The sequence below is a fragment of the Solea senegalensis genome, linkage group LG20, assembly GCF_019176455.1.
Source record: "Solea senegalensis isolate Sse05_10M linkage group LG20, IFAPA_SoseM_1, whole genome shotgun sequence".
NCBI lineage: Eukaryota > Metazoa > Chordata > Actinopteri > Pleuronectiformes > Soleidae > Solea > Solea senegalensis.
In genome coordinates, this window is record NC_058039.1 from 12,831,222 (window position 1) to 12,850,230 (window position 19,009).

A 19,009-nucleotide genomic window follows, 5' to 3' on the forward strand; every position below is an offset into this window, starting at 1 on the left:
AGAATTGTTGTTCAAAATTAAAAAAAAAAGAAAAAGTAATTAAAAGTTTGATAATATGGTGTATATCGGAATTTAAATTTCAGATTGATTTTGAGACGAATTGTTAATGGACTGATGCCAATTCATGGGTAATGTTCTTGCACGCAAACACTGAGAAATGACTTCCTGTCATGACGACACTGTTAAAAAAAGTGACGATCTGTCAATTGATATATAAATGAACCTAAGAAAGGAAGTGAGTTTGTTAGAGTTTGAGCAGAGACAACAGAAGCCGTTTTCTCCCAGAGAACAAACATGAAGCTGGTGAAATACATTGTGATCGTCCACCTGAGCTGTTTTTGTCTAGGTAAAGTTAACACTTTTCATGTCACACTTTAGTCACCAACTTTGGTTTTATGAAATTGGAATGTAAATAAGAGAATTTCATACTTTTGTGATGTGAAGTTGTCTATATTTCTACGTTTTTTATTTCTGTTTTAAAAAAAAAAATAGCGTCAACGAATTCAGTGAGAAATGTGAAATAAAAAATGTTCTATATTGTCTATTTTTTTTTCTGAACAAGGTCTTTTTATTTAAGATTTTCACAACACACAGAACACAAACACAATACATACAATAACTAATCCCTAGTCCTATATTGTCTATTTTTATAATGATATTAATACATTTTAGAAGAAATACATGAGTTGCTCCTTTAGGAGAAAGTAAAAATTTCCTGTGGTCCAGTTAGTTTGTCTTCGTTTTTGTTCAGATTTATTGTTTACATTTACTTTTTTTTTTCCAGACGATTCCATTTGAGTTTAAAAGTAATGTAATGGCTGAAAACAGACATAACTGTGCTCAGGAATTACATTCAATTACAATCTTTGTTTTTAATCTTGAGCTATTTAATATCTAAATGTCATTTTGTTCAGAAATACTTTATTGATCCCCAGGGGAGAAAGCGCTTTCATTACAGCTACTACAACCAAGAAGATAGATGAACAGCCTATATACTAAGATAATAACTAGGAAAATGTAAATATGACAAAAAGAATAAAGAAAAAAAAACACTCTTTCTGGTATAAGATTAATTCTCAGGGAATTGAAAACAACGTTGGTTCTAAAGAAATACAGACACATTTTCCAGAGGAAAATAGAAGTATATAAAATGACTGAGGTTGAGTCATTTCTCCCCACATATGCACAACTTTGATCACATTGTTATGCTTCAACAGTCCTGTTGTGATTGCATTGGACGTGGTTTTACTGGTGAGGAGAAACCAGTATTCAACTGAAATGTCATTAAACAAGATTTTTCTCTGCTTAATTTACAGCTTCCCACAACACATCCAAACAAACTGACCAATCGGAGGGCCCCAGGAAAGCAGAGAGCAATGACACTAAAGGAGTAATGCTGGAGAAATTCAACAGTAAATTAGACATTTAGTTGTCCACACTAGTGGTTCTCAAAGTCGTTATACCAAGTACCGCCTGAGGAAATGTTCAGCACTATTATCACCAACGTTAAAATACAGTGGTGTAAACAGGCCGAGCAAAGTTAGCTGCAGACTTTTCAAAAGCGGCAGATTTAATCCAAACAAGATAATTTGCTCTCTCATCATCCTCCTCTTCCTCACATATACTTTACACATTTGTATAGTGAAATTGCATTAAGGTCGAGCGAGAGATAAGCTGACTCTAGTTATTATTTAATTTAAAATTTTGTTGTTTAAATCTCACTGTTTTTTGACAAAAACAACTCATCTTGTGGGGGGGCTGTAGAATCCGGATAAAAGACGTAACATGTAGACTTTTAGAATACTCTTGCTCATATTGTCACAGGATGTGGGCTGACCTCTGTGTCAAATACAGCCTGGTGAATTCTGCAGGTGCAGAGCTGCAGCTCACCCACCCCCACGTACGCATGCACACGCACACTGTTCATGCTCTGCAAGCGACCTTTGTTGCCGCTTGTTTCCGTGTGGCAATGTCGCACCCCAAACATTAAACCTCCACAGCTCAGTTTGCCCCAGAAAATCTCGAACTGTTCAGAAGCTTTTTTATCACTTTACTACCACAATTTACTCTGTGGAGCCAGACCGTTTTTCTACACCTGCTGGTTTGATTGATTGGTGTTTTTACTGTGTTTGATGATCATAAGAATGTTGTTTTTTTATGAGCTATGGAGTTGACTTTCTGACCTTCTGTTGGTCTGCATTTTTAAAAGTTAGACAGGGCTTCATGACGTGTTTGTTGCTACATGCTACAATGGCCCCCGGGCTCGGGAGCCTCAGGGAAGAACAGGTTATTGCCATTTAAAGTGTTACATTGCTATCAATAATAGTCAAGCACTGCCCACTCTGAGTTGGTGGGAGGGCAAATCAAATTCAGCTCAGGGCACTACAAAAGTTTGGGCTGGCCCTGGTCAAAGTTAAATTAGACACCTCAAATCAAATTCAAAACACAATGCATACATTAAATAGCCATAATGTATGTTTAATTTAATAAATATTTATATGTGATATTAAACATACATATCTGATGTGTGTCCTCAGGTGACCCTTACATTCACCACCTCACAGCTAAATGTTCCTGGACTCTGTCTCTGCCTGGAAACATGAGCAGTGACATGGTGCCACTCACGCCCAGGTCCATGGACATGCTGGCGGAAAAGATCTGTCGGGATCTAAACTGTGGCGGCGTCCATCATGTGACTAAAGCCAGCTCCCCTCCTAACGCCACATGCTTTCATGACTGTTCATACAGAGACCGCAGATTACAGAACTGTTCGCAGAGTGTGAGAAGCGACTGTGTGGTGATCACCAGAGCGGTCTGTGGTAAGGTTTGTTTTTGTTCACCTGTGAAGTGCACCCGAGTTGGTGAGGTTTGCACACATGTAGCGACAAGAAGAAACAGTGGGGCATTAAAAGGTGCAGGGTGTAAAATTTGGCAACATTGTCTCACATCACTTGATTTAAAATTTGTGAATTAATTAAGGCAGAGCATTATTGATTTCTTAACTGGTCACATTAACAATAGCTCTGTTCAGTTCATACAAGGCAGGACTGTGAACCCGCATGTACTTTGAATCCAATGGTGGTTGCTGGTCTTTGAAACAGGATAAGCTATTTATACAAAAATTGTAAAACTGAAATGCTATAATAGTGTTTTATTTACAGTGTATATGTACAAATGAAAATGGTCTATATCGCTGAGCTATTTGTCTACAGACTTCCCTCACAAAACTCACACAGGACTGAGGCAGAAAAGTCTCAATTTTCTTGTATGGTTCTGCAACGCTGTCAATCAAAAACTGGTTCTGCCTTTTAGACAGTTCCTCTAATCATCACGCAGAAGCCCAGCGTCCGCAACCCGGCATTTGTCCAATCAGTGTCGAACTCACCGCAGTGAAAAAAAACTATTATGTGTTGTCCCATAGAGAACAGTTGAAGCTTGAAATTGTTTTAATAAAGTTTAGTAATACTAATGCAGCACAGATAATATTTGACATTTTAGAGGACACTGAGCTACTCTTGCTATCTTAGAGGAATCGCCACTGTTTTCAAAATGGCAGCTGTGTTAAAAGGGCCCATCCAGTTTAAAATGTCACCAGATAATGAACTATATGTCATGATAGAAGTGATAAACATACTGGAAGTTGACAGTATGATGATGTCACACTCAGGCCACCAGGCTGTGCGGCTGGCAGGAGGGCCTGACCGCTGCACTGGACGTGTTGAGCTGTGGAGCAGAGGCACATGGGGGACTGTGTGTGACGACCAGTGGGACATGAAAGACGCAGACGTGGTCTGTGCGCAGCTCGGCTGTGGTTACGCCCTCAATGTGACGGGACAGGGCGGCTTGTTTCCCGCAGGCCGAGGCCCAATTCACCTAGACGAGCTGAACTGCACCGGAAAAGAGGAGAACCTGTGGGACTGTCTGGCTGCAGAGGACGAGTCTGACTGTGGACACAAAGAAGACGCTGGTGTCATATGCTCAGGTCACACAGTCTATTTGATAATTTGATTAGATTTTTTTTTTCCATTCTTTCAGCCTATCCACCTCTAGGGGTCACCACAGAGTGGCAGGGGTCAATTTAAAGTGTCCAATAAAAAAATGACACATTGATCCTCCTTGCTGCATGATCTGGTGGGGATTTGAACTGATCAATTGTTGAATACTTTCTCAGTTAATCGGTTAGTTGTTTTGTTTAAAAAATGACAGAAAATAGAAAAAAGTTTCTCAAACCTTAATATTATGAGGTTTTATTCAGATTATGGTCAAATGGAAGTAAACAAAGCTCAAACATTCAAGCCAATAATGAAATTTTAGTTTTTTAGTTGATGATAAATATTGAAATTTGAAAATATTGCATTTTCTGTGCAGAGATGCGAGCGATCAGACTGAGTGGAGGTTTGGACCGCTGCGCCGGTAAACTAGAGGTTCACCGTAACGGCACGTGGGGGACAGTGTGCGACAACTGCTGGAACAAACACATGGCGTCGATGGTGTGCTCCATGCTGCAGTGTGGAGCCGAGCCACTCAACTTCACCCAGTTTGCTCCTCCTCTCGCCCACAACGACGCGCCGCTCTGGTTCTATCAGTGCAGCCCCGCAGAGCAGAGCCTGTGGCAGTGCAGGGAAATTGTAAACAAAGCCTTCGTGTGCAGAGACTCCAAGGCATCTGGCGTCATCTGTAACGGTGAGTATTTGGTTATTTGTCCACAGAGCTGTGGTAGCTCTGATGTCACACAATCCCATCATGCAACACTGAGAATCAAAAACGACGCCATTTTGGCAGGAAGCCACGCTGTTCAAATTTATAGATGTACATAGATACCGGGCACCATGTCACTTCACAGGCTTTTTTCATAAAAAATTTAATTAGTAGGAACGCAATAAAAGATTATTTTCATCAGTTCAATCAGTTTTAATTATTTATTTGTTATATGGAGAAAAGAAACTGGAAAATATTCACATTTAAGATGAAAAAACTGAAGATCGTGTCATTCAGTGTTAGCGTTCAGTTTTAGTTTTCCTATATGGAGCAAAGAAACCAGAAAAGGTCCACATTCAAGAAGCTGGAAAATCTGAAAACTTGCTTTAACTCTTTAAAAAACAAAATTGTTGACGATTAATTTAGTAAGAAATAAATTGTTCCCAATTCAATATCTAATTTTTCTTAAGTGATCCTTATTAAAATCTGTTTAGTCTCACAGAAGTATAAATGTATTGTTGTTAAATAATATATATATATAATTTTTGTTCTCCTGCAGGTTCTCTTGGGTTTCTCAAAGACACCACAGCTAATCCAACTGAAATGACCAGTTGGACGACAGGTAATTTTAAGGTTATCTTTGTTCATATCAGATTGTATTTATAAATGTTAACTTATTGACACAATGAAGAAAACAATCCTTTAATGAAATGTCAGAAAGTGAGACTCACATGTATTCTTCTGTATTGTTATTTCCAGCATCCACGCCTTCAGTCGCCAACAACACTCCTTTCATCTCAGCTTCTACACTTTTTCTCGGCAGCGTCACTGTGTCTCTTCTGCTTCTCCTGTTTCTGATCATCAACACTGTTCTCTGCTGCCACTACAGGAGACGACACGGTGGGTTTTCTCCTCAATTCAGCCTGGACTAAAAAAAGAAAGATCTTTAATCTGAAGGGTAATGCAGCAGTCCAAGGTTGTATTATTGGGTTCCAGGGTCTAAATTAGAATTGGAGACTAAAATGATTTCCTCAATGAAGCAGAAAGTCATGACATCTTTATTTAAAAACGAAAACAAAAAAAACCCCTCAAAACCACAAACTAACTGCAAAGTAAAGATGTGATCACATCACTGTTTAAGCTAAGCTTTGATGGATAGAGGCAGTCTTAAACTAAAAAACTTTTTTTCTTACATAACTTGAAGGAAACATTTGTTTGAATTTTGTGAAAATGCAGGAACAAAGAAACACATACGCTGACATTTTGTTGAAACATTGGATTGGAAAATCACAGCTGCTGGGACAAATAACTTCTGGTATCTATGGATGAGTTAAGTACATTTTTTAAGCAGTTTTATATTAATAATCTTAACCTTGTTTAAATGTGTTCACAGCCTTCTTGGTCCAGCAGACACACACCAACACTCGTCTTCCCTCTGGACATCATCAAAACAATTATGAGGACACGGTCGACCTCGTCAAAGTCACCACCAACCAGCTGCACACAAACGGTCAGTGGCTGCAACTCAGGATTATTTGGATAATTAATTAAATGAAATCTGTTGATTCATTTCTTGATTAATTGATTATTTGTTTGGCTCATAAAATGTTAAATGTCTTCTTTTTGTCCATAAAACAAAAATGTGGAGCAAAAAAGGAAAAATATTCACATGTAAGAAGCGGAGAAATCAGAAAATGAAAATCCCATAACTTGAATAAAATGGAGCACAAATTAGCTAATACTGCTCCTATTTAACAAGACACGAAATATCAAAACACAGTTAAATATATCAAAATAATAAACAATATATTTAGTAATTCAGTAATTTTAGTAATTCAAACCTGGTTTTTACATATACAGAATAAATGCATCATGGTGGCAGCGTTGCAGCCGACATCTCACGGTTGTTGTTTTTTTTTGTGTGTGTTTGTCTCAAATAGTCCCCCCCAATCCCAGGTATCTTTGGACGCAGCATAGTAGTGTTGACAGCACGTCAGTAGATACAGACTATGAGCAGTTTGACCCAAGCAATGACCCGTGTTTCCCTTTATCAACCTTTCAGAGTGAGACACATTCTTTCATTCCCTCTTTATCTTTGTCTGTGAATTGTCTCAGTGTGTACTCTTCTCCTTGTTGCGGTTGAAGCTGCTCTGCAGAACGTGTGTGTGCACTGAATATTTGCAGAATGCTTTGTGATTAAAATATTGCATCGTATGCATCTTTTTTTTTTTTTAATTCAGATTCTCAGCGCTACAAAAACAACACAGACCCTTTGATGAGGCCTTCACTTCTCAACAGCCTTTATGAGGAGGGTGAGTTATTGTTGACTAATGATCACAGAACTTCAAAGGTCATAGATGTGTTGGAAATAAATAGCTTTATAAATTAATATTATTATATACTGTTTTACAATTGCCCCCTGGTAGCATAATGGCTAACTACAATGTCAACATTTCCACTTTAAATAAACTAAAAAAATACCAAAAATAATTAAACATAGAGCAGCATTTTTCCTTAAATGGGTGATAAATGTAATGTTTCTTAACTATAAAAGCCAGTTTTTGATGGTAAAAGACACAATTAGCTTATAAACTTAGCCTTGCAATTCACGTTAGCTTTAGCAGCTAGCTGTTCTTTCTTAGTCCTTTCATCGAAGCGCATTTACATCCACATCCAGAATATTAATTCTGTTACAATTCAATCAGTTTTTATACCGTTATTTGTCTATAATCTTTCATTGTAAATTTTCAGGCCCTGAACCTATAACAAACGAGACGACAGCTTTTACGTTTCACAACAGTGACCCTCAAGACGCCAGGGCGTCAAAGATCTCAGAGGACTCGTTCGAAACCACCAGCACTTCATCTGGAGAATGTTACGAAAACGTAAACAAGAGCGGCTACATCATGGTCACTCCTGGTCAGTTTACTTCACTAACTCACCACTCAAATATATAGATATAGTGGCATTGTAATGTTGGGTTCCAGACAGGAGAACAATCAAAAGTCAACGCCTTTCAGTTCAAATATCTGTCATTTAGAGAGCTTACCCGAAATGCCACGAAAAGATAACATAAATTGAACATCAAGGCAAAATTTTTTACTTATCTGTGTCATCCAACCGAGAGCTCAGTCACTGAATCCAATACAGAAGTTTACAGAATAATTATAAATCATATTCTATAGTGTACAGTATCTTGTCTTATCAAAAACGATGTTACAACAAAGTTAGGAAAACCTCAGGAACACGAACAGGAACCTGCAAAGAACAGTAAATACAACAGAAGTGTGGATAATTGTGCACAGGTGAAAAAAATTAAGGCAAAGTAGGAAACCAGACAGGAAGAACATGAGATAAAACAGGAACAGACGCATGAGGTAAGTATTTTCAAAGTAAAACAGGAAATAGTGTGTTTAAAATCCATTCAAATGAAAGACAAATCCAGTTTGAGTCCAAACAGACAAAGTCATTCTGAAGTGGGATGGAAATTGTGTTCTTTTCTTCTCTTATTTCTTCCCCCTCCCACCTTTACATTAAATATAAGATTAATTCCTGTTTTGTCCTCCCAATGCTTTTGGGACAGCCCCTAAACCAAATATGTGGGTGAATGTAGATAAGATTCAGGAGGACAATGCATAAATTAAAACTGTGTGTTTCACTTTCATATGACTAATTACAGATCCAGCTCCGTCACCTGCTGTCAACGGCACTTTAGATCTTTCAAGACCCAACAACAATTATCAGCTAAACTGTGGACAAACATCAGACCTGAGTAATTGTCACCAAACAAATATAAGTTTTAATCTGAAAATAACACAATGTAAAATGTTTTGGTGATTTTGTTTTTATATATCTTTTGATTCTCAGGTGATGAAGACGATGACTCCGATTACTCACCTGTGAGTCCTGAATGAAACCCAATAGAGTGACGGGCTAATGAGAAGATACTGAGACAATATTTCACTGAAAAACACTGTCCATTCACATTTATTGTAAAACCAAAGGCATATTCAGACACAGCAGTAGCAAATTTTTTTTCAGGTTATTTTAGCAGCCGACAAACTAAGAAGCTAAACGACAAACTAAGAAGCTAAAGTCTGTTTTATATAGTGGGACTAATTCTGACTATGTTTATTTTGTACATCATGTATGTGTATTGTGTTTATAAAAAGGTTGTGCCACAAGGTGGCACCACAAGCTTCAGGATCAAGTCCCATACTGTGAAGTGAAGCATTTTCATGTAAAGGAGGGAAAAAAATAAAAACCTGTTTGCCACAGCAATGTTTTCCAGGCGGTAACACTTTGTAACACATACGTGTTTGTGCTGAGGGAGAAGTCATACCAATGCACTGTGAAAATGTTTGAGACGGGAACTCTGGCTCCTGATCGGGGGCCAACATAAACCATGAGTGTGGCCTGAAACCAGACCTGGCACGGCTCTTCCTGGTCCATTACATCTGCAGCAGCTGCAGAGCATCAACACTTCCTCCTGATTGCGCTGAATCAAAGCGATGGTTTGTTTTGTAGAAGTAAATATGATAAAGTGCGTCAAAGCGGCTATAAAACTTGCAAATGGGAGGGGAAGCGCTGAATAAACAAGGCTTAACTTCTGCTCAGTTAACAGGAGAAGTCGGGGCATTGATGCATTTGGCTGATAACCAGCAGAATATGGTGTGCTTTTTTAAATAAAAAATTATTTGGCAAGGAAGAGGACCAGTGTGTGTATGTTGGTTTGAAGGGTAGGGAGTTGAAGAGAAGTCGGCAAAGATAAAAAGTGTCTTAGAGAATCATATATATTACACTCGAATTCGGTCCAGAGCTCTGCATCAAGATAAACAGGCGAATTAACGACCAGATCTCCTTATGAAACTCAATCTCTTTCACATGCCAGAGAATCCAGCACTCACTCACTCACACACACACACACATACATACACGTACATACACACACCACTTAACAGAGATTCCATCCTAAAAGTATGCAGCATGATATATCACAGATCCTCCTCCAACATTTTGCTTTTGTTTTATTCTGCTCTGAAAGACTGATAAGTCAGAATCGGAAAATCTGTGGATTTACAGACCTGATTAACATCAAGGAGAGAGAAAGGCAGTTCACTAGTATTTCAAGTAGCTTGTAGTATTTGAGGGATTAGAAGACCAAGCCTCTGTTTTTACTTTGTTCATTAAATCAGTTACACACAGAGGATTACGACTCTTTAAGTCCGTAAGTTGCTTAAAGCGTCCCGACAACAGATCCTGCCCAAGTTTAAACTTTTGAACTCAGTTTGGCGCAGGAGGCGCGGAGACCATTGTACCTGCCCGCAAACCTCTTTGTTTAATCATGTATTAAAGTTTATGTGAAAACCAAAATATTTTTTTAAGCATATGCCAAAAAATACAAACTACTACAATACTAAGTTCAATGTTGCTAACTATCTAATTAGCTTATGAGTGCTAAGAAAATGCAAATGGAAAATGATCAAACTGTTTTTATAATGTTTGCTCCACATCCTTAGGTACTAAGTCAGTGTTGTGCTTGTTGTTGCTGCCCCCAAGTGAACGAAACATCAGTTGACTATAGTTTTGAGTGACATTGTGACTTTATTGGAGGGGTGGTACGATATGGTAAAGACATTTAGCAGTTATTGCAGGGGCCAGAGCCAAGAGGGATGCCCAACCTGCCACAAGTTGATTATATTAGTCCACAGCAAAGACAAAGTTTGCAAAAATGAGACGTTTTATGATCAGCTATGTATATGAGACTGCAATTACACCATGACTTGAAACCCCCTAAGTCTGCCCAGTAAAACTAGTATGCCCCCAGATTCTCTTGAAATACCCCCATTTTAATATAACATGAAAAGTATATATTTTGCAGTGAAACTCTTGTAGTTTATTGTATGGAAATTACACATATTGTTGTTTAGTCCAATCTCTATATATAAGATGTATCTATTATTAATCACCTGAAAGACACAATTAAAAATCAGCTGGTGAAGAAAAGGCAAATAGTTGAAGGCAAATATTTCCTTCCTTAGTTTTTTTTGGGGCCAAACTTTTCTTTTTTTTTAAGGTTCCCAATCGTGGAGCTAATTTCAGGTTCTGTTAGCTAGTCTCACATTTTGAGAATAAGAACACGCTCTGGATTATTATAAGCACTTCAATGTAGGTTTCATGTTCCATTACAACAACAAGGCGTTAGGAGAAAAACACACTCTCACGTGTCTAATTAGTGTCTTACTTCACCGTGACCTTGAAGATACTGCTCTCGACTCGGCCTTTGTATTGGCACTGCTCTTTGACATGTTGCTGGATGGACTGCAGCCAGTGAAATGCAGTGAGGTCATCAGTTTAGGTAGAGCCCCAGATGATTACAGACCTGGGCAAAAAAAAAATCCACTTCAGCTCATTAATCAAAGCCTTTTTTTCTCCTTTTTTGTTAAGCAACAGCCAAGAATTATACTGAAGCAGTTAAATTCATCAGTATTCCCTTGTTCTGATTAGTCTGTAGTTTGGCCTCACACACCATTACAGGCTGCTGGGCTGAAGCCTGGGTGCGACGGTGAGGCCCAGTAATAGTGTTGATTACTCTTCACTCATTAGTTCGCTCTCACTGTCGTGGCTAAGCCCTCATCAGGGGGTTTTGGCCGGGCGGTCGAGCGGGGGGCCCTCATCCAATTCACCTTTAAAGTTCAGCAGACCTGTGTGGTTGTCCTGGGTCAGTGCATCGCTCCCCATCATGCTGTGCGCTCCCAGAGAGGCCCTCATTACCTCATTTCCTGTTACTACTGTACCAGAGACAGGCGTTTGAACCTCATGGTTTGGCCGTGTGACGTTTGTTAGATTTGTCACAGATGATATATTAAAACTCTCGAATGAGACAAGTGTTGAATTTGTCTTTGGGGGAAGAGCGGATGTGAAGATCGCTCATTATTTGACGTCTCTGTGGCCCTGGGCTGCAAAAAAACAGAGAAACACTGGAACACACACTATCAACAGATGATATTTCTCAAAAGACTATGTATTATTGAAAACATGTGAGCAGAAAAACAGAAAAATTCTATTTCATAACCACAAATTCATACATCAGCCATTTCTCAGGTTGTGTTTTTTTTACTTTCTTTTTATGTGTTGTTCATTTGAACAGAAAAACAAAACTCATAATGAAAGCAACATACGTATAAATGGTGAACAAATTAAATACTAATCTCCCTTACTCTGTTGTTCCATTAAGAAAGCATATATTACAACACAAAAACACTTAATCACAGGCAAAATTACAGTTTTGTCAAAGTCAGGGCTGAATTTGATTGAGCCCCCCCCCACCCCCCCGCCAACAAGTTGGAGTAGTAGAGAAGTTAGTGCTTGACTTTTATTGATACAAATGTAACTCTATAAATTGCATTAATTATAGTTGTCATAGTAATTTACACCAAACCAGTGTCACTCTTGTTTGTTCTTTTTTATATTTATATTATATTTTATATTGGGGGGCAGTAAAATCACAAGTGGTCAAGTATTAATTTAAATTCAAGTGTGGTGATACTGAACTTGAATTAAACAAGTAAAAAAAAAAGAAAAGAGAACAGATGTGTAAATGTGCACGAAATGAGCAAATCTTCAACTACAAAATACAACCAAATAACTTACGCTCAACACTCTGGGGGGCCCCTGGTGATCGAAGGGGCCAAGCAGCCACTTAGATTGTGAATGGAGAAATACAGTGTTGTCATCCTGGCATCTCTTAACGTAGCTTTCTCTGCCATAATCCTGCCGTAAACTCCCTCTTCTTTGGTTAGGTAACTTCCACCCTAGTTTCCCCTAATTCATTTGAGCAGTGCCACCGTCAGGAGATATGAAGTATCGATGCCTGGCGACGAGAGACCACTTTGCACCTGAACCTCTGTCCTTGCATTGTCCCAGAGACACATTGGAACCTCATGGTTTGGCAGCGTGTGTGATGTTTAGCAGATTTGTCAGAGACGATATATATTAAAACTCTCGAGTGAGACACATGTTGAATTTGTCTTTGGGTAAACAAATGTGAAGATCGGTCAAGATTTTCCATTTCTGTGGCTCTCAGGTGCAAAAACACAAAAACACTGGAGTGCACGCAATAACAAAGTTATTGAAAACATGTGAGCAGAAAAACATCATTTTTATAAACCCGCACAAAACAAGTTGAAACAAAGGCATCAATCTTTTTTTTAATTTTACTTGTTGAAATCCTGTTAGCCATCAAAACATGAAGTCATCTGGAGAAGAAAAAACGAAAAAAAGCAGGTGTCTGAAGCCTTTACACTACTGAAACAATAACAACCAATCATTTCAAAACAAGTGAATGGTATCATTTGCTAGCATGCCTGTCACTAACTGAATGTGGTGATGTTGAGTGTTGAGGGCACATTTTGTCAATCTCTAGCATGCTATTGCTAGCTTCTCCACACTTAGAGCCCAGCATTAGCTCTCCAAAATACATTTGTTGTTGTTTTTTGCATGACAAGCTCTTATTTTTTGATAATTTGGGTGCATTTTAATAATAAAACTTGCCTTTATTTGAGCAGAATTCTAATACAGAGCTTGAAATGGAGTTGCTATGCTTACTTAACATAGCGTATAGTGGAAGATCTGAACAGAGCCCAAATCAAAACCGCAATTATTAAAAGGAGAGTTATTTCTTGTTTCTTGTTTATGTATGTTTATGTTAAACGTTGTAGTATGTAAGATTGCGTTTTTTGTTCAAGTATTATATGTCATAAACTGATTTATAATCAGATTTTTTATGTTATTCTGTTTAGCTATGTCATTTTTTTGTGATTTTTCGCTGTTGCTGTTATTATTTGTTTGTTCTGTAACATTTGTGTGCGGCATCGTCAAAAACAACTCAAAACAGGCTCTGTCAAGCAATGTTGTCAGACCTGACTTGAGGGAGTCAGAGCTGACAGAGCTCAAATCAGAACCAGAGTTCTTAAAACGCCACTAGCCAAACTTTGATATTTATATTTTATACTATTCATATTTTTGTTGCATAATATATCTTTTTTTTTATAAACTTGTAACAGCTTCAGAATCACGTCAACATGTCAATGACTTATAACAGTAACTCGTGCACCTGAACCTCTGTTCCTGCTCTGTGCTTTGGTGAGTGTATAGTCACTCTGTGAGAAGAGTGTAATTTCAAGCTGCCACAATCAGTAAAGCTGAAATGAGCTCAGTTAAAAAGACTTCAAACACGTGCTTTCATCGCAGCGTTAGCTCTTCCAGCAAATGTTACGTAGCGTTACTTTAATGTTTTGTTCACGTTGTTGTGTTTTCCTCCTCGGGGCGATCGCATGTTTCTCATAAGACGCATTTATTAGTCTGTATAAAGAAACGAATCCCCACTTGAAAGTCGACCTGGCCGTGCAGCATTTAGCTCATTAACCTTTTTTTTCTTCTTAGCACCTCCGCAGTTAACAGTCTGCGGCCTCTTCCCCACCAAGACACATTCATGAAGCTGCCAATCAGGTCAACGCCGCAATTAAGCTGCTTTAAACTTGTTCAGTGGTGCTTGGAGGCCGTAAAAATACTTCCGCTTGAGTGTCAATGGGAGCCTGTGGTGGTTAACGCTGCATTCATGGGAGAATACATTGTGTCTAGTTAATGTAAGTAGTCTGGTCAGTGGGTCAAAAGGGCAACATCACTGAAGGGGCATGAGGAGCTGCAGTTGTTTGAGTTAAACACGACCTGTGTGATCATCCAGACTGAAGGCTCAGCATTTTTTTTTCTCTTCTTCAACAGTCACATGTCTGAAGCGAGCAAGAATTTATGGACACATTTTCTTGTTTGTCTCAGACCAGATGGACTGCGGTTTATGAGTGTGTGTGGTGCATGTTGGACAGCGGTGTTTCTCTGCGAGTACCAGTCAGTCAGGACAGGCGTCATCAATCTTGGTCTTCGGTGAATGGCAGATTGGCTGCCATAAAGCAGGCCCTGATTGCACTGTGCTGTTCCCAGCGGAAGAGTTTTCAGTCCAAGGGAGGCATGGAAACAAAAACCCTGCCGATACAAACAGCGTGTGTGGGACAGTGTGAACTGTGCCACACTGTAAGATATTTAGCATGTCTGCACCAGTGTTGTACCAAAGTGATTAATTTAGTTTTTTGTTCTTGTCATTCAAACTGATCCTGTTAAGATTTGTGAATGATTGCACAGTGAGGTTCAAGACAGAATGATAAACTAAGGGAACGTAAAACAAAGAAACTTTATGGGCACATGAATTATGGTCTAAAACAGTGACATTGTCTCTATTTGGGACACTAAAATAAATTAATTTTTCAAACATTTCCTCTGCATTTTGTAAATGTTACTATTTTCTGCAAGTGTGGAGAAGGATAAAACGTTTTTGTCTTTTAAATCTTTATATTGGAAAATAAACATTATTTACAACAATCTGTATCAATAGGCGGAGTATTGTATGTCATAAACTGATTGAACAGATTTTCTTTTTTATATTTTCCAAATCTGGAAACATGAGCTTTGACTTTAATATATATAAATTCAGTGCATAAAAAGATGCCTAGAGAAAAGGGTCAAATTAAATTATTTTGGAAGCAAAATAAATAAGCGAGGATTCTGAGAAACAAGTCACCATTTGTTTGGGGGGTTTGGTGTGTTTTTGTATATAAACATTCAGTAAAGTATTTTATATGAATGACATGAAAAAAAGATTACCAGAAAAAAAAGTATCTCCTGATGCAGCAAAGCAAAAAAAAATAATCCAAAGTCAAACAGCATTAATTGATGGTTTGCAGGCTGCACCCTGCAGAACCATTATCTTAATTAACAAGATTAAACTTAAAAAAAAGCAACAAAAAAGCAGTTGTTTTGTTGTTCGGAAACAACAAGCTGATGTCATTTGTTGCTGGGTGAAACCATGGCCTACGATCAAAAATCCCTCAAGCGTGTAATCTGGAAACCAGCAAACTGTCAATGAGGCTGAGTTCACTTCCAGCATAAATGAAAAAGTGAATAGGTGTGGTGACCTTTGTGTCAGAGAGCAACACTGAACACTGGGTGTTCTCAAGAGCAGAACATGGACTAAGCTTTGGAGGATGTTACAGTGAGCAGTTGTGCCCTGATGCTGATTGAGTGATTAAGGAAATTGAGCAGCAGGTGATGATCAGGTGGTGTGAACACCTGTGGATGGGACACAGAAAAGTGCTAAATTATATTGTAAGATAACACCCACATTTTTAAAAATCATGATAGATTTAAGTTTAAAATTTCTATCAATCATTATATAATTAATTGTCCCATAGGCAAATTTGCTCATAATGCATTATAAGTAATAAAAACAGCTGCATTAGATCTCAATAAATAAAACATAAAAAATTGTGTTCAACAACAATCAGAAACCATTTTACGATTGTATAAGCCTAATAATCTTTAATTTTTTAAAAGTTCAATAAATATTGGTACAAATTACAACTAATTTATTTATCTATTAACTATTTGCTCACTTAAACTTTTAAATGCTTTTTATAGTACCATAGCTGATAGCTCTACCTTAATCACATGGTACGTACAATGAGAACAGACATTCTGATTCTGAAAGGAGATTTTAATATTTACATGCTGTGCTGTGTTATAAAATATCTTACTATTCGATTAAGTTGTAAGTCAAAACAATATAAAGAAAATCAATAATTTTGTTGGCTAGGAGTTTTATGCATTTTTAAAAATGTAGTTTTATAGCCATACTAGCATAGGCTTTGGTGGATGAAGCTAACCATTTTTCAAGCAAAAACTGGATGTACAGTTATATACAGTTATAGCATGGTACAAATACTGATACATTAGATTTTCATCAAATCAAAATCAAGTAACTACAAAACTGACTCTGTCCAAGCTAAAGAATGAAGTGGTTGTTAAATGTTAGCATGCCTATAGCAAGAAAGCAGCAATGTCTTTGCTGTCTTTCTCTATGTTTGAAAAATAAGGAGCAGCAACTGTTGAGTGGACACTTTTTACTACTTGCTGCTATAGTCATAACTATCATAATTTGTCTTGATATAATAATTATATCTGCCAAACATGAGCATGTTAGCTATTTCAAATTAGCTGCACAAGCTGTTTAGTCCTGTTTGAACACCTAACGCCTTAACTTAATGCCCGCTCAAATATTTTTCAAATATTTATGATAATATTTTTATCATTTATCTATATTTATCTAATAAACCTGCATCTGGTATTAACAGTTGTATACACCCGCTATATGACGGAACAAAAAAAAGTGTGTATAAGGGGTTTTTAGGACATGAATTTACACAAATAAGGCCAAGTTATTGTTGTATGTGTGTGTGGGTATGAGTGAACTCCTCCATTGTCATGGTTACCCAGTGTTGTCATTTGTTTGTGGGCCTCAGGCGCGCTAATTAATTACAGTCATTTAAAGACAGGCTGAACAAATCACGCAGCTAAGTGTGAGTGACACTCTTTCACGGTGCTGTAGGCTCTTCAATTATTTCACCATCTTTAAGTTGTTAGAAACTTCCTTTGCCAAGTTCTACAGTCATGCTAGCAGTAGCACCTCTGTGGTGCTAGCATACACATGCTAACATGCCCATGGGGAGCTTTCAGCATGTTAGTCATGCTAACATTAGCACTCGGGGGGACAAAACACAGCAGAGGTTACTGAAAAGTACCAACTGAAATTGTATTCCGTGAAATAAAATTAACTTATAAAACTTAATTAACCAAAAAAGCAAGAATGTTTACATCATTACACAATACACAACACAATATTCTTTTTTCTGGTTCAAAAATTAAAGCTTTAACAAGCTACATAGATTTATATTGCATTTATTAATTGGTTTATTTTGTTGTAACATTACTCATCTTTCGACTGGGTCAAATTTTATGGCATTTATTTGCTTTCATGTATTTCTGTTGTGGTCTTTTTCTCCACAGTAGTGTGATTGAATGAGGTAACTGCATGACTGATGCTGGTAAGTGAGTGAGTGAACGCAGACAGCTACAAGGAATTTTGTGTGTGTGAGTGTATGTGTTGTATTTACATCTTTGTGAGGACATTTTGACCTTATAGGGACATTTTGTTTGGGCCCCACAATCTCAAAAAAGTGTTTTTTTTTTTCAGGGTTTAGACCTGGTTTTAGGGTTAAGGTTAAAATTGGGTTTAAGTTAGGGTTAGGAACTTAGTTGTGATGATTTATCTTAGGGTTAAGGGCAAGGGAATGCATTGGGTCTATGAGGTGTCCTCACTAAGATATAAAAACAAGTTTTTGTGTGTGTACATGTCTTTATAGTTGGCTGTGTGGGCCAATTGCCAAGCAACCCTATCTTTGTGAGGACATTGTGGCTGGTCCACACAACGTTTGAGGAAGAAAACAGGTTTTTCAGGATTAAAGCCTGATTTTTTGGGCTTACAATTAGATTTATGTTAGGGTTAGGTTAGGCATTTAGTTGTAATGATTAAGGTAAGGGTAAGGGGCTAGGGAATACATTATGTGTATGAGAGTCCGCACAAAGAATGCCAAAGCAGCATGTGTGTGTATGTCCGGGCAGACACTCCATGCCACCAGCTTAACCCCTGGATTCCCCGAATTCCAGCTCAAAGTCAGGCACAAGTCTCGCCGCTGGTCTGTTTAAGGTGATTGACATTATTTGCTACCATTAGGCACTACTATGTAATTGACCTCTGACCCCTCACAAGCGACCTGTTGAAACGGCTTTAAACCAGATCGTCTAATCTCCATGGGAAAAGCCCTCAATCTGGACTTAAGGCTCTAAATGCAATCAACACCTAAAGGTGAAGGAGGGGAGCCGGGGTCAGCGCCACCAGGTCACTCTGATCATTTTCATAGGGAGACACACAGACACACTTTATCAGAAAAACAACTCAGGGCTTCCACTTCCATAACAAACCATGTCCTGCTCTGGGGGTTAAAATACTTTACATGACATTTGTTATTTATTGCCTTTAAATCACAGACAGTCTAGACTGTTGTGCAGAGGTGTCACCGAGGATTAGAGCGTGATTTGTGTGTAAAAGAAATAGACATTTTTCATGTTTAGGTCATAGTTTGCATTAGAAAGGTAAACACTATAAATAAAATAACATGATATTTGATTTCACAAGGCTGCAATGCATCATCAAACTGTTGCATTTGTGAATGTATAGTATTTGAGTTCATTTTTCTGCCTGTAAAGCTAAAAGGTCAGTAAGACATGAGACATACTTTCTGCACACACCAGTCCACAGAGTCCAATCATGGTCCATGTCGTGCACGCAAAACCCCCAAAAACC

At 38.0% G+C, this 19,009-nt stretch overlaps 1 protein-coding gene across 2 annotated transcripts; it reads left to right on the forward strand.

Moving 5' to 3' along the window:
* The first annotated feature begins 254 nt into the window (after positions 1-254).
* On the forward strand, positions 255-9,406 carry LOC122786056 (deleted in malignant brain tumors 1 protein-like). 2 transcript variants are annotated; one of them, XM_044052071.1, is made up of 13 exons: positions 255-346; positions 1,317-1,412; positions 2,538-2,819; positions 3,668-3,982; positions 4,369-4,683; positions 5,258-5,320; positions 5,458-5,598; positions 6,092-6,208; positions 6,639-6,761; positions 6,939-7,010; positions 7,450-7,617; positions 8,378-8,470; positions 8,566-9,406. In XM_044052071.1, the coding sequence occupies exons 1-13, from the start codon at positions 295-297 to the stop codon at positions 8,610-8,612; spliced, it is 1,884 nt and encodes a 627-aa protein (XP_043908006.1). In that variant the 5' UTR covers positions 255-294; the 3' UTR covers positions 8,613-9,406. The 2 variants fall into 2 exon arrangements, with proteins under 2 accessions (XP_043908006.1, XP_043908007.1); XM_044052072.1 differs by lacking the exon at positions 6,639-6,761.
* Positions 9,407-19,009: the final 9,603 nt, after the last annotated feature.